The sequence below is a fragment of the Dendrobates tinctorius genome, unplaced genomic scaffold (assembly GCF_039654945.1).
Source record: "Dendrobates tinctorius isolate UK_male_01 unplaced genomic scaffold, ASM3965494v1 ptg000243l, whole genome shotgun sequence".
NCBI classification, from domain to species: domain Eukaryota; kingdom Metazoa; phylum Chordata; class Amphibia; order Anura; family Dendrobatidae; genus Dendrobates; species Dendrobates tinctorius.
Genome location: NW_027361910.1, coordinates 8,243,223 through 8,268,766, shown reverse-complemented (window position 1 = coordinate 8,268,766; position 25,544 = coordinate 8,243,223). Strand labels below are relative to the sequence as shown.

Sequence of the window (25,544 nt, the reverse complement as noted above, 5' to 3'; positions counted from 1 at the left end):
TCGTTTTAGCAAAGGGTTTAGCTATGGACCCTGCTAAGCTGGAGTCGGTGATGAATTGGCAGGAGCCTCACTCCCTTAAAGCGGTGCAGTTCTTTATAGGGTTAATCATTCCCCACTTTTCCACTCTAGCAGCTCCTTTGGCAGCCCTCATCAAGGAGCTAATCCTAAGTGGTGGCCTGAGGAGGTCTCCAAGGTCTTTACTTCCCTAAAGTCCCATTTCGCTAGGGCGCCATTTCTGTATCGGCCTGATGTGGGTATGCCCTTCATTTTGGAGGTGGATGCCTCTTCCGTCAGTGCTGGAGCAGTCCTGTACCAAAAGGATGCTCAAGGTCGGAAACATCCCTTTCTTTTTTTCCCCCAAGACCTTCTCACCGGCGGAGAGGAATTAGTCCATTGGGGACACGGAGTTGTTGGCCATGAAATTGGCTTTTTTTTTGGAGTGGAGACATCTCCTGGAGGGAGCTCGGCATCCTTTTAAGGTCTACACGGACCACATCAACCTCCTCCATCTGCAAACTACCCAACGCCTGAATTCTCGTCAGGCCAGGTGGTCTTTATTCTTCTCCCAGTTCAATTTTACCATTCATTTTTTTGTCAGAAGAGAAGAATTTACGTGCCGATTCCCTGTCCCGTTATGTGGTCTTGTTTGAAGATGGGGGGACAAGCCACGTGCCTCCTGAGAGCAATCGACGACACCGGTGTCGCAAGAGCAGGTACCTCTGGGCAAGACCTATGTTACACCTAATCTGTGGCTGGAGGTTCTCTCATGGGCTCACACCTCCAAATTGGGTGGCCATTTCGGCACTACAAGGACCATCGAGCTTCTAGAGAGGTGTTACTGGTGGCCTCGGATGGCACGAGATGTCAGGGAGTACGTACAGCCTGTATCCCTTCCCAGGAATCGGCCTTCCAGGTAGAGACCCGCAGGGTTGCCTTATCCTTTGCCTGTGGAAAGCGTATTGGCCTGCACTCTGTCTTATGGCGAGGTGCTATTGTAGCGGGCCAGATGGCCCCTAAGTTCATGTAGTAAAAAATCACCGCACACTCTATAACTTTGAAGTGATGCAAGAAAATAATGTTTAATATAATTGATGAGAACAAAAAAATAATGGTAAAACGCAGGAGAAATTGCAAGAGTGACTATATTCAAGTGACTTTTCGAACTATCCCAGGTCTTATTCAATACGTCATTGGCAAGCAGCAGGAGGCCAGGCAAAGCGTGGGAGCGCTGCCTTGAATGCATCTTAAAGTATCTAGCCACATCTCCCTGATCTTAAGGACTATACAGCTCACCTTGCACATTACCATTACAAGGGTGTTTGCCCAAACCAAGTTCTATATTTATGACTGAGGAATTAATTGCCAAGGACGTGTTGAATAAGACCTGGGATAGGTCGAAATGTCACTTGAATATAGTCACTCTAGTAATTTTTCCTGCGCTTTACTGTTATTTTTTTTTGTTATCAATTATATTAAACACTTTTCTTGCATCACTTCAAAGTTATAGAGCGTGTGGTGAATTTTTACTACATTATCCTATGCCTATTCACACAATTGGTTCCTAAACAAGGCAACACAAAAGGATGCTAATAAAACAATTTTTTTATTGAAATATTTTTAAAAAACATGATAAAGGAATTCATGAATTAACAACACTACCAAGGACCACATGTCATAGACAAAATACGATGCAAAGAAAAGCTGGGAAAACAGCAATGTCACCACCTAATCAAAGTGTTGAACCCGCTAAGAAAATACCTCTTTCATATATAGAATGTTTCATATATAAAGTGCAATCTTACAGGGTGATACATTTTATGCACCAATCTCCTTCCTCTTAACTAGACAGCATAAAAAGCCCACCCAATGGGCACATATGTCTATGGCATTTATCAAATGATTATATATGTAAAGGGGCTAAATAAGCCACTGTAAAGTGCTTAGCATAAATGCATATAACTATAGCGCTATAGAAATGTGCCACTGAAGGCTGTACAGACTGATGTGTAAAACACTACCAGTCTTGTATAATAACAGCCCTTAAAATCATGGAGTAATGTGCACATATGTACCTATCCAAGTTGAAAAATCAGTATAATAAACTATTATCCTATGCCTGTGGCAGATAGGCCCTGGGAGATGGTTGGGATAAACTTCCTAGTAGACCTACCTAAATCTCATAATAGTAAAGTCATCTGGGTGGTCACCGACCATTTCTCCAAGATGGTAAACCTGGTTCCTCTTCCGAGGCTCTGGCGGCATTGCTCATCAAGCACGTGATGCGTCTTCATGGGATGTCTGATGAGGTTGTCAGTGACTGTGGTCCCCAGTTCGCCTCTCGTTTCTTGAGGGAGCTTTGTCGCCTGCTCTGCATAGAGCTCAATTTGTCCTCGGCGTATCCTGAGAAGAATAGGCTGGTAGAGGACCAACAAGATACTGGTTACTGATCTGCGGCACTTTGTGTCTGCCAGTCATGACAACTAGTTATCCCTGTTGGGGCAGAGTTTGCTCGTCTTCTGCTGGAGGCTCGGACACGTCCTCGGACGATTTTGAGGTTAACGTCATTGTCAGGTCCAAGGTGGTGCGTGGCAAAAATTTGGTTGACTGGAAGGGTCATGGACCAGCAGCGGCGATCAGGCGTTTCAGAGGCTAAGTCCATAAATCGCCCTACTGAGCATGGTCGTGAGGTGGCGACCTCTCATTGGTGGTCGGTTGTCAGCTGCTTGGGTAGTTCTGGATTGGTCCACGAGCAAGGTCCTGTCTGACTGGACTTGAACAGGAACATACAGCTCTGGAAAAAATTTAAGACACCACCACATCAAAACCCTGTGATAGGCAGCCCATTCTCCAGACTTGAACCTCATTGAAAACCTCTGGAATGTAATCAAGAGGATGATGGATAATCACAAGCCATCAAAGAAGAACTGCTTAATTTTTTGCGCCAGAATCAGTGTGAAAGACTGGTGGAAAGCATGCCAAGACGCATGAAAGCTGTTTTTAAAAATCATTGTTATTCCACAAAATATTGATTTCAGAACTCTTCCTGAGTTAAAACATTAGTATTGTTATTTCTAAATGATTATGAACTTGTTTTCTTTGCATTATTTGAGGTCTGAAAAGTTTTTTGTTTTTTTTTAATTTTGACCATTTTTCTTTGTCAGAAAAACAAACTTTATTGCTTGGATATTTGGAGACATGTCAGAAGTTTATAGACTAAAAGCACAATTTACATTTTACTAAAAAATATACCGATAAAGAGAAAAATTAGACTAACTGAACATTTGAAAGTGGTCTCTTAATTTTTGCCAGAGCTGTATAAAAGGTTCCCCGGAGCGCACGTCGGCACGCCAAGATCATTTGTGTTGGTGGATCAGTGACCACCCTGTGTGCACGTGTGCCACTACTAGCAATGCGAGTGTGTTTCTAGGCAGGCAGTGTAGGGTGGGAACTCCGGCTTGGCTTAGCATCTGACTCCGGGCGTCCTAAGTTGCATGTGCTGATCGCGCACACCGAATGTCAGAGCAAGCGCAACCACCAGCTTTGACTTTCCTGGGGGGTAGCTATAGGGACCCCAATTAGTGTCATTATCACTGTACTCCTATGATGCCTAACAGGTTATAGGCCTGAGCGCTCTCGTTGTACCTCTCTGTGGAGCAACCGAGCAGGTACTTTGCAGGGCTGTGGAGTCTGAGTCGGTGCCTATTTTGGTGGAGTCGGAGTTGGATTCGGTATAAAATGGACCGACTCCGACTCCTAAAATATATATAAATTGGGTACAGTAATTCAATGCATAATGTGCTGAATATTTTTTCATTTGAATTTGGGAAAGTTATGAAATGTCCTATAAATGGCTATTCTATTCCTGATCTAAGGCTACATTCACACACAGCGTTTTTCCTGCGTTTTTTGAGGATATGTTTTTCAGCTGCAAAAGCAAATCAGCTTTTTAAAAAACCGCATCACCCGAAAGGTTTTTGAGCTCATAGATAATGTTTTCAATAGTAAAAGCAGATTAGAAATCTGCTTATCCGTTTCTGTACCAAAAAGAATGAAAGCCGGGTACAACACAAACTAACACTTTTTTTTTTTTTTTTTTTTTAGCACCAGTCAGGCACACCTCATAGCTGCCCAAAAGGACGCCCAGGACAGGCATTGCTCGTCTTCAGTAACACATCAACATCATTGATAGTTGGATAAATAGACTGCATTCATCACCACATCTTCTTAAGTTGCAGGCTTTATTTTCAAGTGTAGGGGTGTGCAGTATGAGGTTCTGCAGAAGCTGAGGTGTGCAGTACGAGGTTCTGCCCCCCCCCAGGTTTGATCCTGGCTACGCCCATGGTGTGAATGTAGCCTGAGGATCTAGGCTTTGTCTTAGCTGAGAAGTCATAGTGTTATATAATATACAGTATATATGTAATTGATATTACATAGTGTATTACATATTTACAATTACAGTTTTTTGTGTTCTAAAGTTGTATTCCAATAAATATATTTTCTGTTCTATCTAAATATCTTGATTATTGGATCATAAATATGATTAAATGTCTGATCACATTGTACTACAATACATTTTTCACTTAAATATAAGCAATATATGTGGGAGTCAGAGTCGGTGTAAGGGAAATTGAGGAGTCGGAGTCGCAGGTTTGTCTTACCGACTCCACAGCTCTGGTACTTTGCACTCTTTCCACACGCAGCATCGCTCTGCCATTGGTTACTAGCTGTGGTTCCTCCACCGCACGGTGGACCCCGGGTTGCGATCACACCTTCTCATAATTTATATTTGGTGCAATCCGCAAACCCTAACATAAAATTTATATACTTTGTCCACTGGCGTTACTAACAATATACACCCTTCTTGTATCACCTGCAGTTGAATAATATTATTATTCCACCTGAGAATTAAACATATATAGTTAAAAGATATAATGGCAATACAGACTAATATAATATGTTCATGAGATTAAAAAGCACGTAGAACCAAGGATTAGCTAATCTATTCACAGGCAGTGTCTAAAGGTGCTATGGTTAGTGTTGGTATCTCAAGTTTGCTCTAAATTTTTTTGTGACGTCAAAACTACGGTATATTACATGTACCAAAAATCGCAACGTGTTTCTGAGAAGCTCGCTCTCCTTTGTCAGACAGCACATGTATTGTCCATCTACTCCATCTATAGGCAAAGCAACGCTGAAATTAGCTGATTTACATAATTAGTTTTGTCGGGGTCGTAAACGACAATAAATCCTCATTCACCAGTCATTCCAAATCATTGTGCGAGCGCAAAACATCTGGTACCAATTAAGAATGACTCAGACACGCAGCTGATTCAGTCTTAGCTAATGTCCCGCATCCACACCTGTCAGGAGCAGTACAACAACTGGCTTTATTTACAAATACACAATACTATATTGAGTGTTAGGGGAAGGCGTGCATTAGGCGGGGTTTATGCAGTATACATCTAGTGTCCAGTCTCTCTCTGATACGTCAAAAAGTCTCCCGATGGTTACTTCTTCTTCACATTCCTGAGTTATCTTTTTTTAGGAGAAATGAAACTTAACTTAACTCTTTAGACACTGAATTTAAGTGAAAGTGAACACTGGCAGCCATCTTTAATACAGTTACATTTGCATTAGCAAGCAATTAGGAAAAACTTATTGTTTCACAGTATAAAAGTATAAAAGTTATATAAGAAAATATATTTTCACCTTGACAATCCCCCCTAAACACTAAGTTTTTCCCTTAATGAAAGATCCTTCGAGACTGTCCATGCGATGGGAAAAGGGGAGGTGGATTTCTTCATCCAGACACCTCAGAAGCTCTCCCCTAGCGAGAGGCCTCCAGGCAGCTGAACCCTTCACTAACCTCACATGGAGTTCTCCCGCTGTCCCTAAACTAAGTCTCTTAACATCATCTGAGAATGGGGGGTTTTGTCTACTCTCTTGAGGGGAATATACTTAGGGATCTCCCCTAGATCAGTACCATCGTACTCTGGTGGGTCTACTTCTTGATTGAGGAAGGTGCCAGTCGGAGTTGCTTTGGCAATAACCTTTTTATACAAGGGAATAACACAACAAAGAGTTATCGATCCAATTACAAGGAGGGCAATCAGTACTATACAAGCTTGTTGAAGGAATCCCTTGAGTCCACCCAACCAGCCGGAAAAGAAAGATGTGTCTACTCCAGCATTAGTTTTCAATTCTGCTGCTAACCCAGTTATCTTTTTAAGGGCTATCATGGTTTTTCCATTCACTCCAGAGTTCTGAGGGATATAGGTACAACACTCCTCTCCCACCATCCCACAAACTCCTCCTTTCTCAGCTAATATCATATCAAGGGCTAGTCGATTTTGGAGTGTCATTCTAGTGTTAGGGCCCAATTCTTCAACTATACCTTGGAAGGCATCTTGGCTGAAATTGACAAACCTTTGTTCACTGTAATATATGTAATTGATCCATTCAACATTTTAATCTGCACCTGTGGGATTATAGAAGCAAAGCCAGCATAGATCTGGTTCTGGGCTTTAAATTGGTCAGGCACCCCCCTTGGCACTCCAATAGCATCAATATATACTAGTGGATCTTCTTCATAACTCATATGGAGCTGATCGAGGCTTCTCCTTTTCCTGGTAGGTTCATCAGGTATCTTTGGATCCCAGGGTAGAATCTTGAACTGCATAGCTAGTTTAACAAGGGTGCATTGGCCTGTCCAGGCATTTGGCAACCTAGGGCGGAGCTTACCATCTCCACATAACCAATAAATGTCATACATATATTGTGTATGTTTGATTAACAAGTCAGTATCTAGAGAACTATTCTCTTTGCAGAAACCTGTCTCGAAGATCCCTACTGGTGTACCTGTGGTGTCGTGGGAATTATAGCAGGTGTAATTGTCAGCTAATACAGTTACTTCTCCTGGGACCTTTAGTTTGGGTTCCTTATGAATTAGTGGGACGTAATCTGGGCAATCAGTGGGCTTCAAACCTTTCAACAAATTCATGACACAGGCAGTGGTGTTGTCATCAGGGAAAAGCAATGCATGTGTGTATAGGTGTGTATTCGCAGCAGCACAAGCAATACATCCTACAGAGATATTCTGGACTTTTACATTGTACCTCACCCATTCTAACCACAAATTTTTCCTTGGGGCTGTTTGTGTTTCTATGGAGAAAACCTCTTGCCAACTGAGACCTGGAATGGGGATCACATCATTAACTACATTTTGCAAACGCTCACCTGGGCCTATTTTAGGTGTACTGGTAACGGGGGCCTTGGTTGGTCTGAAGCTAATATCCTGAAGCCGTATATGGCCTAAATACACATAAGGTCCAGCACTAAATACATAATTATAATGCCTTCCTAGTACGAACGTCTGCAGATCAGCAGATTGAGGGCTTTCAAGATTTAGGAGAAGGGGGTGACAGCTTCTACCCCATTTACAGCCCCTAAATGGTTGCAGAAGGGCTGTTAGATGCATTCTCTCACGAAGACTCCTACCCGTCCCATCCTTGGGGAACATGGCTTCGCTAGGTTTATATCCCCAATCATTCCCCGTACTCCAGGCAGCATCTGTCCAATAATGACAATTATTGTTGTCTTGTCTGGTAACACACATATAGAACTGGATGATCCCCTCTACCACCCGTTCAGTCTCAAGGCACTTGACTACATCACAGAAATCAAATCGCCAGATATTCACCGGGGCTGTCAGGTTTACCCAGAGAATAAAGGGACCAGAATTCTTATTTACAATAGGGGCCGAAGAGGTAGGGGCGAGGATGGCCCCCAGTCCCAAGGTCAAAAACAACAGCAACATTTCCCTTCAGTCACTACTGTGACTAAACACTGGTTCGGTCTCTTTTACAGTGTGAAGCATGAATCCAGGTGCTCTTTCCTTCAAGTTTTACTGCAGTGGGGGTGACCAGGATCACCGTGTGGGGTCCTTCAAATCTCGGCTGGAGACAATCTCTGCGCACAAACTTTTTCACATACACCAGGTCTCCTGGCACAAAGTCATGGACCACGTCACCTGTGGATTCTGGAAGAGAAGCAGAAACTGTAGAGTGGGTGTTAGACAGTTCCTTAGACAATGCAATCACAAATTGTACAACTTTATCATTTGTCTCAGACAACTCTTGTGGCCTAATGTCTCCTATTTTAGGTGGAGCACCAAAAAGAATCTCAAAGGGAGTCAGGCCGTGTTTTCCCTGTGGGGTGTGTCTGATATGGTATAGGACCACGGGGAGCAAATCTGGCCATGGGAGTGGGTGGTCCTGGCTCATTTTAAGCAACTGGGTCTTAATTGTGGAGTTCATTCTCTCAACTTTGGCTGAACTGGAGGGGTGATAGGGGGTGTGCAGACCCAAATCTGTCCCTAACATGTGCCACAATTCCTCGTAGACATTGGCAGTGAAGGCTGGGCCTTGATCTGATTCAACAACTTCGGGAATTCCAAATCTGCACGAAATTTCAGTGATGAGCTTCTTAGCTGTAGTTTTGGCAGTCATGTTGGTCACTGAGTAGGCTTCGGGCCATCCTGAGAACATATCCACAGCCACTAGGACGTACTCATACTTTCCTGACTTGGGCATCTGAATATGATCAACCTGGATTCTCTGCCAAGGGTAGTCTGGTTTGGCAAGATGCTGAAGTGGAACCTTGGCGGTGGCTGTTGGGTTACAGATGGCACAGACTGGGCAGGCTCTTGAGTAGGCTGTGACAGTGGTAGAGATTCCTGGGGCCCAGTAGAGCTTCTTGATACAGGCCAGAGCTTGGTTCTTTCCTCGATGAGTTGATCCATGAGCCCATGCTGCAATGGCTGGATACATTCTTTTGGGTAGACAGGGTTTCCCATCCACCTTATAGAGTCTAGGAAATTGGTATTGTCCGGCAGAACTACGATTCCCATGAATGGCTCCTGCAGCTTCCCACTGCTTCTTTTCTTCTTTAGAGGTCAACTTTTGTTCTTCCCACAATCTCTCTTCAGGTGGTCGGGCTGGCTTCCAGACAGATCCGGTGGCAGGGTATTCCATTTCCATGTCTTCTATCAACTCCCTCTTCTTTCTTCGGGCTTCGGACTTCTCAAAGTCTCGTTCTTCGGCTTGGGTAGCTTCTTTGGTTGCCTGTTCTCTTGTTTGTGCTCTGGTAAGCACAGGCATCACAGGTGTATCAGTGCCTTCCCAACAGGGTTTTTCTGGTGCTGTTTCTTCTTCTTCCCACTTTGCTGAGACATTCTTTATGGCAGCAGCTTTGGCAGCTTGATCTGCTAAATGGTTTCCTCTAGTCTCCTTCGAATTGACTTTCCCGTGAGCTTTGACCTTGATCACCGCAATTTGTACAGGTAGCTCCAATGCCTTCATCAGGGCTTTAATCCTTAGTGCATGTTTAACAGGGGTTCCTGTAGCCGTAATGAACCCTCGGGACTTCCACAGGAATCCAAAATCGTGACAGATTCCATAGCCGTATCTTGAGTCAGTGTAGACATTGGCCGTCTTCCCTTCTGCTAGATAACATGCTTGTTGTAGGGCCACAAGTTCGGCTTCTTGAGCCGAAAGGTGAGGTGGCAAGGCTTCAGCCAGAAGGACTTCTGTTTCAGTGGTGACCGCATATCCAGTGTGGAACTTGCCATAAGAGTCTGCAAATCGAGATCCATCAGTCCATAGTTGCAAATCAGGGTTGAGAAGTTCTTGAGTTACCACATTTTGTGGTGCAGAGGCTTCTTGTTCCAGTGCTTTTACACAGTCATGCGGGTCATCAGGTGACCTCCCGTCTGGTAAGTCCTTATACCCGTCAGGGAACTCCCCCCTAGAATGTGGAAGCAAAGTGGCTGGGTTGATGGTAGTACATTTCTGGAAGGTGATGTTGGAGGGCAGAAGTAGAGAGCACTGAAGTCTGAGATGTCTTTGGCTCGTTAGATGCTTTGGAGCTGTTTGTTGGAGGACAGCAGAGAGATCATGTCCAGCTTGAATGACCAAGTCATGACCAAGTGCTATGTCAGCAGACTTATCCAGAAGAACATGGGCTGCATGCACAGCCTTGAGGCAGGAAGGAGCAGTTCTGGCAACAGGGTCTAGCCTGGCTGAGTAGTAGGCCAGAGGACGGAAACGATCAGCATGTTTCTGTGCCAGCACACCAGAGGCATGTCCTTCAGATTCTGAAACAAAGAGATTAAACGGCTGAGTGTAGTCAGGGAGACCCAGAGCAGGGGCGCTGACAACAACTTCCTTGAGAGCCAGGAAACAGTCCTTTTGCTGAGCATAGATATACGGATTTTCAGCATGATCCCAGTCCGGTCCTCCAGTCTTGAGGCAATCATACAAAGGTTGCATGAGTCTTGAAGCATCCGGAATCCACTGTCTGCAGTAGGTAATGAGTCCTAAGAAAGACTGCATAGCAGAGTATGTCTTTGGATAAGGGATATCCTCGATTGCATGTTTTCTGTCCTCTGTGAGGTGTCTCGAGCCTTGAGAGATGCAGTGTCCGAGGAAGACGACTTTCTCTTTGCACCACTGGACCTTGGCCTTTGAGACTTTGCAGTTGGCAGAATGAAGAAAAAGGAGCAAGGACTCAGAAGCAGCAAACAGATTCTCTTCAGTTCCACAGAGGAGTAGGTCATCAACATACTGGAGAAGCGTGACATGAAGATTCTGTAACACCCACGGATCCAGGGTCATCTTCATAGCATGAGTGAACTGGTTAGGGGAGTTCTGGGCACCCTGTGGTGTCCTGGTCCAGGTCAGCTGAGATCCTTGAAACGTGAAGGCAAATAAAAACTGTGAGTCTTCATGAAGCGGGACACTGAAGAAAGCATTAGCCAGGTCAATAACGGTGAAGAGTGTTGCTGAAGTAGGCACTTGAGAAAGCAAGGTGTTTGGGTTGGGTACCACAGGAGTTTCCAAGATGGTGGCTGAATTGACTGCTCTGAGGTCCTGTACAAGTCTGTACTTCGGAGGGTCTCCAGGAGCTGTCTTCTTCTTCACTGGAAACAGGGGTGTGTTACAGGGTGAAACACATCTGATTAGCACTCCAGAATGTAAGAGGGAGGTAATCTGAACTCCAAGGCTCCGCTCTTGGGCAGCCTTAAGCGGATACTGAGGTAGTCTGGGGTATGGGTGCCCAGGTTTGAGGTGGACTTTTACTGGAGGCACTTTGAGCAGACCCACATCCTCAGGTCCAGTTGACCACAGAGTGGTAGGTAGATTGGGCAAATCCGGGGAAGGTGTCGTTTGCAGAGTCATCATCATCAGAGGGAAAGCCTTAAGGACACAACGATCTTCAGTGCCTTGTTGTGAGGCAGGATCTTGTAATTGCAATTCCATCCCTTGATCACCGAAGATGATGGTAGCGTGAAGCCTTTGAAGGAGGTCAGCTCCTAGAAGGTTGACGGGGCAGGTTTCAGACACCAGAAATTTGGCAAAGACACCAGAGAATGGGCCAGCTGGGACGGGAACAGTGAGTGGTGATGAGGTTTGTTGACCTTCAACTCCAATACATGTGAGGAAATCTGAAGACAGGGAGATTGTAGGAGGCAGCTGAGATGAAGAGATAACAGAGGTGGCCGCCCCAGTGTCCACTAAGAACTTGAGAGGTTGATTGTCCACTTCCAGGGTCACTGTACCACAAGACGAGGAAGTACAGGTGGCGGGAAAAGTGGGCACCGGTTGGCCTGAACTTCATGAGTGTGGAGGAGGAAGAGGTCTCTGAGGGTGCCCCCTGCGAGGACAACTTCTTCTCATATGACCAGGGCTGGCACACTCCCAACACAGAGGTCTCCCTTGGTCATCACGAACTGGTCTGTCCCTGTAGTTTTGGCCCTGGGACCCTCTCGGCCTCAAGCGTGGTGATCCATACCGATCCTGAGCCTGATACACCATAACAGGTACTTCTGAGGCTTCTGCCATATACATGGCTGGTTTCTTCTTGCCTTTGTCCTTCTGTGCTTCCTTCTCTGCTTCCTTTTCTGCTTCTTTTTCTTCCCTTTGAAGCATTTTCTGATAACTCTTCACAACAGTGAGGGCCTGTTTTAGGGGACCATCATGTAATTCGGGACGAAGCTTCATGACCTTATCCTTCAGTGGATCTTCCAGACCATCAATAAAAGCACGGACCAACAAGGCTGCCTGCGTCTTCACATGAGTTGAATAACCCAAGTCTTCAAACTGCATAGTTAGTCTGGCAGCGTATTTCTCCACAGCTTCACCAGATTCTTGTTGTATATCCTGTATTGATCCTGCTTCGTCACAGAGACGATCCTGGGCCCACTTTGTGAGTTGAGCGATAAACTCCTTTCCAGACTTGAACTTGTTGAGAGGTCCTGCTTTAGTGGGGTCCAATTCCTTCATGATGGTGGGGAGAAAATATTCGGAGGCTTTGATTGAGGTGATGCCTGATAGATCAGACCATGTAGCCCCGTAGATGCTCCTAGTCTGTTCCAGTTTCCTTACATACTGCATGGGAAATTTGTCCGGGTCAGGTAACTTGTTAACAATAGCATCAATTTGTACCGGAGTGAAGGGTTTGTATTTCAGCTTCAGCCCTTCTTCTTCTTCGTCATGTGTCACTGCCTCATCCTTCGGGGCAGTTGGGGGTGCTGTGGGTATTACCTCATCCAGGGGCTTTATACCTGTGTGCATCAGTGGTATCATGTATTCAGCTACCAAGGGCATGATGCCCTCTAATCCGGATTCATGGTAACAGACGATCCTAACTTGTAAATCGAGATCTGGGGTTGATTGGAGACAATTCTTGATGACTTCAACGTGTTCCTTCATACAGGGGCCCAGTGGGTATCCAAAGAGTCCTGAAGATATCAATGGTATAGCCAAAGTTCTACGAGGAAGTGTATCTCTCCCTAGCCGTCCTGCAAAGATAAGCACTGTCTGTAAGGCGGTCTGCAATATTGTACGGCAATGCTCGGGTGTCCTGTAATCATATATAGGGCCTGCAGTGTGTAACACTATATCACAGGGCAAATTCCCTCCCTGGGTGGACATAGCGTCTCCTGGATGCAAGGGGCCATAATTGGTAAGGTAGGCCTGACACTCTTGGGTTATGGCTGGGCCTCCCTTTTTAGCTATCTGTTGGGCCAAACCACCTCTATGCGACAGGGTAGAGTTAGCTGGGTTCACTATGGCTCCTACCTGTCCCCATACCCCACTAAGAACCTGGGAGCCCTGAGGTGTGATGTAATAGCGTGAATGACAGGGGAACCAGATTTCAGGGTCATGGGGCAACCTAGAGGATTTGTTGAGAGGGGTAGGTAGTGGGCTCCTTCCGGGCCGGGGGGATTCGAACGGACCTAATAGCAGTGGCGGGGCAGGGGGAATTGTAGCAACCTGATTGTCAGAATCTTCTGATCCCTCATCATCTCCGATAGCTTGGCGCCTCATACGCATTACGGACCGGAAAGCCGTACTGCCGGTCAGGGCATCAAGAGTGAAGGGACCTTGACCAGGTGTATTTACAAATATCACAGTGGGTTGCACCGGGAGACTAGGCCCAGAGGCCGGAACAGAAACAGGAACATTAGAGGTGGGAACAGCATCGGTCGGTGCCGGAGGTTTCTCAGGAAGTGGTGGTCCCTGATAGTACTCGCCGGAAAGTGTTACCAGCGGACATAGTGGCTGGGGAGGAATTCCGGGTGCACCAAGATGGCTGCCGGTGGAGGCGTGGCATGCCCCACTTCCGTCCATGGTCTGGGCGGAACCCCAAGGACGGCCCGCCCCACACACACGGCAGGTTTCCACCCAGGTTGGATTCTGCACGCCACAAACAGGACACACCCAACGCTTCTGGAGAGCTCGTCTTGTCGCCATTATAGGGCGGTGGTTGGGACTGCATTTTCATCATCAGTGGCACGGCGGCCATTTTACAATCTATAAGATCACAGTTCAAAGGCATTTTATAACCAAACACAGGTTCCGCATTGTCTGATCCTCCTTCCCCATCAATCTCTTTCCATCCTTCATTCTTCAAGCCTCGCGCAACTCGCAGATGAGCTTGTGCTTGTTCTAACAATCCTTTATCTTTCAACATGCCTCGTTTGTTCTCTATGAGATTATGCCAAATTATGACGAGGGCAATCCTACATGCTTATACAATCTCTCAACATTCTTGACTGCCTTCTTGCCTTCCCGTGACGCTACTATTGCCTTGACCTCCACAGTATCCTCATCTAACTTGTGGGGCACAGACTTCTTCTGCTTTAAGATACGCAGCATGACTCTTACAGAATACTATGGTTCTCTGCAGAAAAACCACTGGTAGCGATATCAACACTGATGTTCCACAGTACGGAGCCTCACGTTCGACGTACTAGGAAAAGAGCCTCGCGCTCAATATTTCCTTTCCCTAACCTTGAACAGCAGTGATTAACAGATTATCCTGCCACGATATTCCAACAGTCGGGAGGCGGTCTCCTAGTGAGAGCCCTCCACAGAAATACAGGTGGTCCCTTCTCGGGACGTCTTAATTACCTAGCTGGTACAATATCACAGAGGCTGCATCTCCTATCCCTTCCTGAAAGTTGCCCCACAATCTGCAACTAGCTCAATTTATCACTCCACTTCACTACTAGACAATAGTCACGGGTAGGGTGGTTGAATGGAGTACAATGACCGGTGGAGGAGGTGTGGTGTACACGAGGACACGCAGAATGCGACGTCTCTCAGTTGCTGGTTCAGAGCGTGGCACAGGATCGCACTCAGTCTCACCACTCGACCGGTCACCCCTCAGACCCAAGGAGACCACAGACAAACCAATAACGGCTGAGACACTAGCAAGTGTGACACATACAGTGTATATGATCTCACTTACCGTGTTTTGGAGGGTGATCAGTCCTCGAGGTCAGCCACTACAGGTATCATCCACAGACATCCAGGCATGGGTCCAGAGGAGCCTCGGATCACTGTCCACGCCCCCCGTTGGGCTCCAAATTGTCGGGGTCGTAAACGACAATAAATCCTCATTCACCAGTCATTCCAAATCATTGTGCGAGCGCAAAACATCTGGTACCAATTAAGAATGACTCAGACACGCAGCTGATTCAGTCTTAGCTAATGTCCCGCATCCACACCTGTCAGGAGCAGTACAACAACTGGCTTTATTTACAAATACACAATACTATATTGAGTGTTAGGGGAAGGCGTGCATTAGGCGGGGTTTATGCAGTATACATCTAGTGTCCAGTCTCTCTCTGATACGTCAAAAAGTCTCCCGATGGTTACTTCTTCTTCACATTCCTGAGTTATCTTTTTTTTAGGAGAAATGAAACTTAACTCTTTAGACACTGAATTTAAGTGAAAGTGAACACTGGCAGCCATCTTTAATACAGTTACATTTGCATTAGCAAGCAATTAGGAAAAACTTATTGTTTCACAGTATAAAAGTTATATAAGAAAATATATTTTCACCTTGACAGTTTAAATATGCAAATTATATAAAATACACAGAAACCAATTGACATGTCAAAGTTCATCGAATGGAGATAATTCTTTCTCATGGTATTAATTCACGTTGGTATCATGCTCAAACTGCATGAGAAAAAAATTGTAGATCTGCACTGCCCCTTAGTAAGCCAGGGTCACACTTGCGAGTGCAGTGCGAAAAACTAGCTCAAGTCTCTCGCTTCAATACCCGACACTGTTGCCAGCACTTGGGACTGGATCGTTCAGCTGCATAGAAATACATGCAACCGCACACTCCGGTCCCGAGTGCTGGCGGCAGTGCCGGGTATTTGAGCTCGCATTGCATGCAGCCGCAGACACTGGTCCTGAGTGCCGGCGGCAGTGCTGGGTATTGAAGCGAGAGACTCGCGCGAATTTCTCGCATTACAACACCAAGAGAAAAAGGAGTACTACGTCCAACATCACAATAAAATGTAGAAATTTAATGACCATTTAATAGATACAAGATAACATTAACATAACACATCATATACAAGAAGGATCAGGTAATATAAACTGCCAATGTCATGACACACAAAATAGCATATTATTAAAGTGCTAAGTGCTCAAGTAGATAGGGATTTATAACTGGGACTCAGTAATTTGTGGGGATCAAGATAGGATGCACACCTTCTTAATAGTCCCCATCACCCAGCGCTTACCCATATTAGTCAGGACAGGACACGTGCAGCGCCACCACCGATGCGCGTTTCGCCTCTTTCTCAAGGTGCGCGCCTGATCCTTCTTGTATATGATGTGTTATGTTAATGTTACCTTGTGTCTATTAAATTATCAATACATTTCTACATTTTATAGTGATGTTGGACATAGTACTCCTTTTTCTTTTAGTGTTGTAATATGGTATCCAGTAGTGTCCATTTAAGATGCCCTTTGAGACATAACCACATGGTTTTTGATCTCTTAGGTGTGTCTATGGTATTGTTCGATATGGTTTTTGTACAGGAGTTTCTCGCATTGCATGCAGCCATACACTCCGGTCCCGAGTATTGACGTGGGACACTCGTGCGAGTTTTGTGCTCGCATGTGAGATCCTGGCCTTAGTATAACATTCAACCGAGTAATTTCTAATAAAACATCGCATAACACTCAGCCATATTACACGCTCGTGTGATCGAGGCTTTAGAGTCATTGTAAGTTTTTGCCAGCATTCAATTATTCCAGCTGCAAGTAAAAGTAGGAGAAAGGTAGCATGCTGTAATGAGGGATTTTCCAGCCTTCTATCTTTGTGGCACTATCCATTGGAGAGCGGTGCAGTGTCAGAGAAAAGAAAGTAAGGAGATCCTACTGATCGCATATGAATCCTGTATTAAAAATTGAAGACACCTTATATATTTGCATAAATTGGCAAACTTCAATTTATTTTTTTTCCCCCCTCCTTTTTGTAGATCAATGAGGTGGTTAGCTGCACACGAAATGGAGAAATGGTAAAGATTACAATTACTTTGACAAATGAGTTACCACCAACTTCACCAACCTGCTTTCACTTTTACAACATTATATTCCGAAGGTAAGCTCTTAAGTAGCAGTGTCTTTACTTTTCTATGTATAAGCACCCTTGAGTCATTTGCAGTCCTATCTTCCAGAAGAAACTTATAGCTCTTTAACAGTATATGGTCAAAGAGTTGTCCACTTCTAGAACGACCCCTTCTTAAATAAAATTTTTGCCTCTAATAAGATAAAAAAAAAAAAAAAACCTATACTCACTTCCCGTGCTGGCACCATTCCAGCGGTGTCAGCACTCGCAGTTCCGGAGCTCTTTTGCGACATTCCCAATCAGCGCGGGTGTCACTGTCTCCGCCTTGCTACTGATTGAACATGAATAGGAAGCCAGCGATCAGCTGGAGTCCGGACTTCATGTTCAATCCATGTGAAGGTTTAGTAGGCCTCCATGATTGTCATATTTGTGCACCAAGCCTTCAGTATGTTAGGAATTTTTCCCGACATACACTACGATGTTTCCCAAAGCCCCAATGTGCCTGACGGCGTACAAAAGGTTTTTTATTTTTGTCTCACATCTGACCAGTATGCATCTGCATATCCAGCACTTTCTTGTATAAAGGATTAGTCCAAAAAACATACACCAGGCAGTATTTGTTTCTTTATGGTCAGTCCCTATCGTGAATATATGCCTCAGCATCCAATGTTGTGGCTGGGCTTCATGGGAAAATGTTATTTTGACTATAAACTGCAATACCACAGTATTTCAGAGTATGTAGAGCGAACGCTAGAAGGTTAAAGTCCTCTAAAAGTGAAGGGGCTCTCCAAATGCAACATGATGTACGGAGACCCTTCAGAGCCCTGTCATGCGCCCAAACAGTAGTCTTTCCCCACATGCTCAGGAGAAAGTGCCCAACAAATTTTGAGGTCCATTTTCTCTTTTTACCCTTGTGAAAATAAGAAAATTAAGGCCAATAGATAATTTTTGTGGAAAATTGTTTTCTTGTAAGACTATAAACTTCTGTGAAGCACCTGGGGGTTCAAGGTGCTCCCTAAACATCTAGATAGGTTCCTTGAGGTGTCTAGTTTCCAAAATGGGGTCACATGGGGGGTGGGGTTCCACTGTTTAGTCATATCAGGGGATCTCCAAATGCGACATGGCGTCCGCTCTCGATTCCAGTCAATTTTGTGTTCAAAAAGTCAAATGGTGCATCTTCCCTTCCAAGCTCTATTGTGCGCCTTAACATATACTTATGCAGTATATATTCATCGTGTCAATCATGTGACTAAGCATGCGGTTGTCACATGATTGTCCATGCTGTTTCTCACAGCAGGGAACATGGCATTGTTGTACCGGGGGGAGGGTGGTGGTGGCGACGCCCCCTGCAACTACGATTGCTGTGATTGGCTGGTACATAGGTTAAAAAATGACTTGGGTCCATCAAGATAAACCTTTCTCCACCAATTCTTAATTTTATCACTAATTTAACACGCAGTGTTGTGTATTGAGGTAATCATCCATCACTTTTATAAAAGCTGTCACAATGTCTGCCATTACTACCTCTTATGGTAGGGCATTCCACACTCTGACTGATCTAATTGTAAATAAACCTTTGTAATATATCTCTGCAGGTCATATCTTAAAATGCCCTCAACAGTTTTGTACACTACTGATGTCAGGCTTACAGGACAGTAGTTGCCTGGATACACCTTCATACCTTTCTTAATGACCGTCAATATGTCTTTTAACTGACGAGATAAGAGAATAGCGTACCCTTACAGGTAACAATCCAGCAGCTGTTGGCTGTACACTATAGCTAACAACTTGCTGCATCAGCCACGATCAGTGTTGTCACCGTTCATATGCTGCTGTTAATAGTGATCGTCGGCACCCTGAGATTATGATGGTGTGGTCCTGAGGTTCGCCATGGCAATTCATGAGCAAATAGCGGCCTTAGAGTCTTGACTGCTGTTGTAACCTGTTCAGAAGTTAGCGACATTTAGGTGGTAAAAATACACTTTTTCATTCCTGTCATGTCACATTGTATTAATTCCTGAAAAGCACCTGAAGGGGTAATAAACTGACAGAAGTTTTCAATATGTCAGGGGGCACTGTTTTTAAAATGGTATCACTTTTGGGGGTTTTCCAATATATATGACCATCAAAGTCACTTTAACCTGGATAGGTCCCTAAAAAAAAAATATTGTAAATTTCCATGAAAAATTACTGCTACATTTTTAAACCAAAAATACTAACAAAATAAAACAACATTTAACAAATGGTGCTGATGTCAAGCAGGCAAGAGGGAAAGGTTGTTAGGTTTTGCTATGGTATGACTATCTGAATTAGACTCATACCCATTTGTGAGAAAAAAGGTCTGATTTCCGGACCGAAAAAACAAACGAGTGCTATGCCAGGGTCATGCGAGTGTAATGGGATTTTAACATGAGCTTTTGCATACAGCAGTTCTCTCTATGTAAAAGTTCATATTCAAATCAAATTGTAAAATACAACTGTACACAGTTTTAAAACCAAATAATCCTCAAAACATATATATTTATAGATAGGTTAAAGCTGGCAGATGCCTTTTACAGTATACAATAGAATAGGTTAGAATAGATAACACACTCACATTTATATCTTTGTATTTCATAGGGAGATAGATAACAGAATAGCCGTTAATTCATTTGTCGGCTTCTGTAAAATCATTGCAGAACCCGACAGGATAGCAGACATGGTTTACATACAGTAAACCCATGCAGATCAGTTAGATTTATAGATGTCATTGTCTAATACTGTTAGTAGTATGTGTGTAAAATTTGGGACCTGTATTTATTTAATAAAAGAATGTTTTCACGGATAAAACTGGTGTGGGCTCCTGCACCAGAAAGGGAAAGTGTGACTAAGGGCAGGTATTAATAAGATAGAAAGGGACCATGGTTATTGCCCCCAGCCACCCCAGAAAAGGTGCATCTGTAAGGCTGTGTGCCCATGTTGCGTTTTTTTAAGTGTTTTTGCCGCTTTTTTTCCCCACTTAAAAAACGCTAACAAAGCGCATCCCATGCAATCCTATGGAATTCCGCAGTTGCTGTGTCAATACTGTGGATTTTACCACTGCGGAATCACAGAGGTAAAATTCACATGTTCATTATTTCTGTGGAATCACAGCGATTCTGCCACCATAGGAAAACACATGAAAAGAAGAAAGTATATGCACACAAATAGGGATCACCACAAAGATATGAAAAAAGTATCAATTTTATTAATGGACACAACAAACAGACACTTTGTGGTTAAAAACAATTAAAAAGTCTGAACAACCAGACATTAATAACAAAACAAAGACAATGGGTCATTTTGATAAGTAGTTAAATGCTATGGGTCCCAAGACCAACCATACAGTATAATGCCAGGTATCTGCTAGTTACCATAACCTAGGGTCTATCAAATCAATTGTTATGACAATCATGACCTTAAATCAAAAAATACCATATTATCAATAACTACTATGGTTACATAGAAATTCTACATATACCATGGACAGAAAATTGAATGCTTATCATGTTGCCAACACAAATAAACATACATTAATAAGTCCCTTTCCCTAGCATGATATCACCTGGTTTCTGAGGATGAACAAGCTACCAGGTAGGTTACATGGGACCCCCAAACCCACGCGTATCGACACAGTGATGTGTCTTTCTCAAGGTCAGTGTGATGTTCTGTTGAAGTCCTTTATATACCTATCCAATTAGTAATCACTCTTACCAGCTGAGTTTCAGAGTGGGGGAGAAAGGTAGATCGGATCTGAGTTTAATGAAACAGCGTCCTGCTCCCATCAGTGTGCAGGAGCTTATATTAAGATCATATATCACATCAATACATTCAAGCACAGGCACCAAAACATAATGTAACGCATAGTGTGAACAAGGCCACAATTTGATGTGTCAAAAAATAATCTGGACACTGGCACAACATAACAGTAATAATAAACTTTATCTGTGCACTCAATATAATGCGCTGAAAGCGCTACCATAAGATGACGCATAATGTTAATAAGGCCACAATTTAATGTGTCAAAAAAATACATAGTCTGGACACTGGCACAACATAACAGTAATAATAAACTTTATCTGTGCACTCAATATGATGCGCTAGAAGCGCTACCATAAGATGACGCATAGTGTGAATAAGGCCACAATTTGATGTGTCAAAAAATAATCTGGTCACTGGCACAACATAACAGTAATAATAAACTTTATCTGTGCACTCAATATAATGCGCTAAAAGCGCTACCATAAGATGACGCATAGTGTGAATAAGGCCACAATTTGATGTGTCAAAAAAAATATATATAGTCTAGACACTGGCACAACATAACAGTAATGATGAACTTTATCTGTGCACTCAATATAATGCGCTGGAAGCGCTACCATAAGATGACGCATAGTGTGAATAAAGCCCCAAAAAAAAAAAAAAAAAGTCTAGACGCTGGCACAACATGACAGTAATAATAAGCTTTTATCTGTTCACTCAATATCACGGCGCCCAGATTAAATCCTTGCTGGAAGCATCATGGGGATATAGCAAAAATCATGTATTACATCAGTACATTCAAGCACGGGCACCAAAGCTTAATGCGCTAAAAGCGCTACCATAAGATGATGCATAGTGTGAATACAGCCACAATTTAATGTGTTAAAAAGTGGTCTAAATATTGACACAGAATGACAGTAAAAATATATCTGTTCATGACACCCAGATTTAATAGCCCTTGCTAGCACCACGGCTTAATGCGCTAAAAGCGCTACCATAAGATGACGCATAGTGTGAATACAGCCACAAGATATATCTGTTCACTCAATATAACGACACCCAGATTTAATAACCCTTGCTAACACCACGGCTTAATGCGCTAAAAGCGCTACCATAAGATGACGCATAGTGTGAATCCAGCCACAATGTAATGTGTCAAAAAAGTGATCTTGACACTGACGCAGCTTGACAGTAAAAATATATCTGTTCACTCAAAATAACGACCCCCAGATCTAACAGCCCTTGCTAGCACCACGGCTTAATGTGCTAAAAGCGCTACCATAAGATGACGCATAGTGTGAATACAGCCACAGTGTAATGTGTCAAAGAATGGTCTAGACACTGGCACAGCATGGCAGTAAAAATATATCTGTTCACTCAATATTACGACACCCAGATTTAATAGCCCTTGCTAGCACCACGGCTTAATGCGCTAAAAGCGCTACCATAAGATGACGCATAGTGTGGATGCAGCCGCAGTATAATGTGTCAAGAAGTGGTCTATACACTGGCACAGCATGACAGTGAAAATATATCTGTTCACTCAATATACCGATATCCAGATTTAATAACCCTTGCTAGCACCACGGCTTAATGCGCAAAAAGCGCTACCATAAGATGACGCATAGTGTGAATGCAGCCGCAATATAATGTGTCAAGAAGTGGTCTATACACTGGCACATCATGACAGTGAAAATATATCTGTTCACTCAATATACCAATATCCAGATTTAATAACCCTTGCTAGCACCACGGCTTAATGCACAAAAAGCGCTACCATAAGATGACGCATAGTGTGAATGCAGCCGCAATATAATGTGTCAAGAAGTGGTCTATACACTGGCACATCATGACAGTGAAAATATATCTGTTCACTCAATATAACGATATCCATATTTAATAACCCTTGCTAGCACCACGGCTTAATGCGCTAAAAGCGCTACCATAAGATGACGCATAGTGTGAATACAGCTGCAATATAATGTGTCAAGAAATGGTCTATGCACTGGCACAGCATGACAGTAAAAATATATCTGTTCACTCAATATAACGATATCCAGATTTAATAACCCTTGCTAGCACCACGGCTTAATGCGCAAAAAGCGCTACCATAAGATGACACATAGTGTGAATGCAGCCACAATTTAATATGTCAAAAAGTGGTCTTGACAACGGCACAGCATGACAGTAAAAATATATCTGTTCACTCATTATAATGACACCCAGATTTAATAGCCCTTGCTGGCACCATGGCTTAATGCACTGAAAGCGCTACCATAAGATGACACATAGTGTGAATACAACCACAATGTAATTTCTCAAAAAGTGGTCTAGACACTGGCACAACATGACAGTAAAAATATATCTGTTCACACAACATAACAACACCCAGACCCAGTAGCCCTTGCCAGAAGCTCCATAGGAATATAGGGAAAGTCATATAGTCACCAGGTTATTCAAATCAGATATAATTGTGAAGTCTACATGTTTATATGTTCATAATTTATCTTGATGAAATCAAGCACTCTCCTATATTTTGAATCACTCAGAAACCAGGCTCTGATATCACCCCATATAGATATAGAATAATTTCTCAGGAATATTCTTAACAGGGTTACTTAGCTAATCCTGAAGAAGCTAACCATCTACACGAAATTCTCCTGTAGATGTTGATGACCAACATATTAAGACACAGAGCATTTGAGTCAGACATGAACATGAGTTATTTTAGTATCAAAGGTCCATCCATATGAAGTTCCAATATAATACAAGGACTAGACCACAACTTGTGTACCATCAATAAGAAACATAATCATCACAAGATAATTAGTCTTAAATGTCCAAATATTATCCAAGATGTAACGAATTGGTGGTTGTTCTATCCCAATCAACTTCATCATCACGTATCTTTCAGAAGGTATTCTCCCAGATTTGGATCCCAGTCCTAGAGCCCTACAGACAAAACAAAAGAAAAGAAAACGTCATGGGGCTGGGGGTTCACGGGAAGAATCGGTGTATCTAGATCAACTGTAAACTGGTCATCAAAGGAGATAAGAAGATAGTAAGTTAACTCTCTTTGTATAACCCTGTATACAGCAGCTCTTCATTTAAACCCCCTGGAGCCAAGCTTTTGAGTTCAAAGATCCATCTGGCTTCACGCCTCAATAGCTCATTTGTAATTTTACCTCCCCTGATGTTTGTCTGAACTCCTTCCAGCCCCATGACTCAAAGGGACTTTGGACTACCACCATGACATTCCAAAAAATGAGCTGCCACAGACGTGATCTGTTTTTCTTTAGTTTTATCAACTCTAGCCGTGGCTATATTAGAGAGATGTTGTTGAACTCTCCTGCGCAACTCTTGTGTGGTTTGACCCACATACACCTTATTACAACCACAAACCAGTGCATAGACCAAATTGCGCGAACGACAATTGAAATATGCCCTAGACTGGACCTATATAGGTATACCTGGTATTGAAAGCCCCCTAGTCGCAATCATCAGTGGGCATACTGTACAATTACCACAAGGGAATGATCCCTTGTTGGAATTACCACATCTGATTTTAGTTTGGGAACGTCTGAAATGGCTATTCGTAAGGTAGTCCTTAAGGTTTGTTGCTCTCCTTGCTATCATCCTAGGCCTCTCAGAGATAAAATTCTTTAGTTTATTCTCACTACAAAGAATATCCCAATTGTTGTTCAAAATTCTATAAATATCACCCCATTGGTTATTAAATTTGGTTATTAAATTTATTGTGCTTAGATTAGTTCTCACCCTAGGCCTCAGGGTGTCTTCTCTCGTACAGTTCCTTGAATATTCATACGCTCTAGACACCGTATTTCGTGGATAACCACGTTCCAGGAAACGCTCCGTTAGAGCACGAGATTCTTTTTGGAAATCCTCCAGCCGACTACAGTTCCTCCTTAATCGTAAGAACTGTCCCTTCGGGATCCCATTACGCAAGTGGGCTGGGTGAAAACTCCTGTAATGAAGAAAGTTATTCGTTGCTGTACTCTTCCGATGAAGTGTCGTGTTTATCTTATTATCTTGAATCATAACTTTCAAATCAAGGAAATTCACCGAGCTGTTGGAAACACAGGAGGTTAAATGTATATTCCAGCTGTTGTTATTAAGTTCCTCAACGAAGGAATCAAATTCTACCCTCGAGCCTGTCCATAGGAGCCTGCCACCATAGGATTGCATTGAAATGCTCACTTTACGCATGTGGCTATCCCCACCATGGGTAAAGTGAGCACTTCATGTGCGGATGGTACCGAGGGTCTGGAGGAGAGGAGACTCTCCTCCGTGCCCTGTGTTACCATAACCCTGTCAAAAATAGAAATAAAATAAAAAATTGGGATATACTCATCTTCTGGCAGCCACCGGAGTCCTTCCCACCTCTCAGCTACGCTGCCGGCATCTTCAGTTCCCAGGGATGCATTGTGTGAATGACCTGATGACGTAGGGGTCTCGCGTGATGCTACGTCATCAGAGGTCATTGTCGCAATGCATCAATGGGAACAGAAGTTGCCGGCAGCGTCGCTGAGGGGCAAGACGACTCCGGGGGCCACCAGAAGGGGAGTATATCCCTATTTTTTATTTTTAACATCCTATCTTTTACTACTGATGCTGCATAGGCAGCATCAATAGTAAAAATTTGGTCAAATGTGTCAAGCACTATGCTTGACAAGTGCGATCAACCTGTCAGTCGCTTGGAAAGTGCAAGCATTCTGCAAATAAAAACGCTTGGGTTTTGTGGGAAAACGCATGCGAATTCCGCATGTGTTTTATCCGCGGCAGGGAGTTGCGGAAATGCTGCGAAC

At 43.6% G+C, this 25,544-nt stretch overlaps 1 protein-coding gene across 3 annotated transcripts in view; it reads left to right on the top strand.

Annotated features, from left to right (window-relative positions):
* PIWIL1 (piwi like RNA-mediated gene silencing 1) overlaps positions 1-25,544 on the top strand; it is a 376,145-nt gene that overhangs the window by 169,891 nt on the left and 180,710 nt on the right. For all 3 annotated transcript variants that reach the window (XM_073557066.1, XM_073557067.1, XM_073557065.1), the window contains exon 6: positions 16,850-16,971. In XM_073557066.1, coding sequence (XP_073413167.1) covers positions 16,850-16,971 — 122 coding nt within the window. The remainder of the gene's footprint in view (positions 1-16,849; positions 16,972-25,544) is intronic.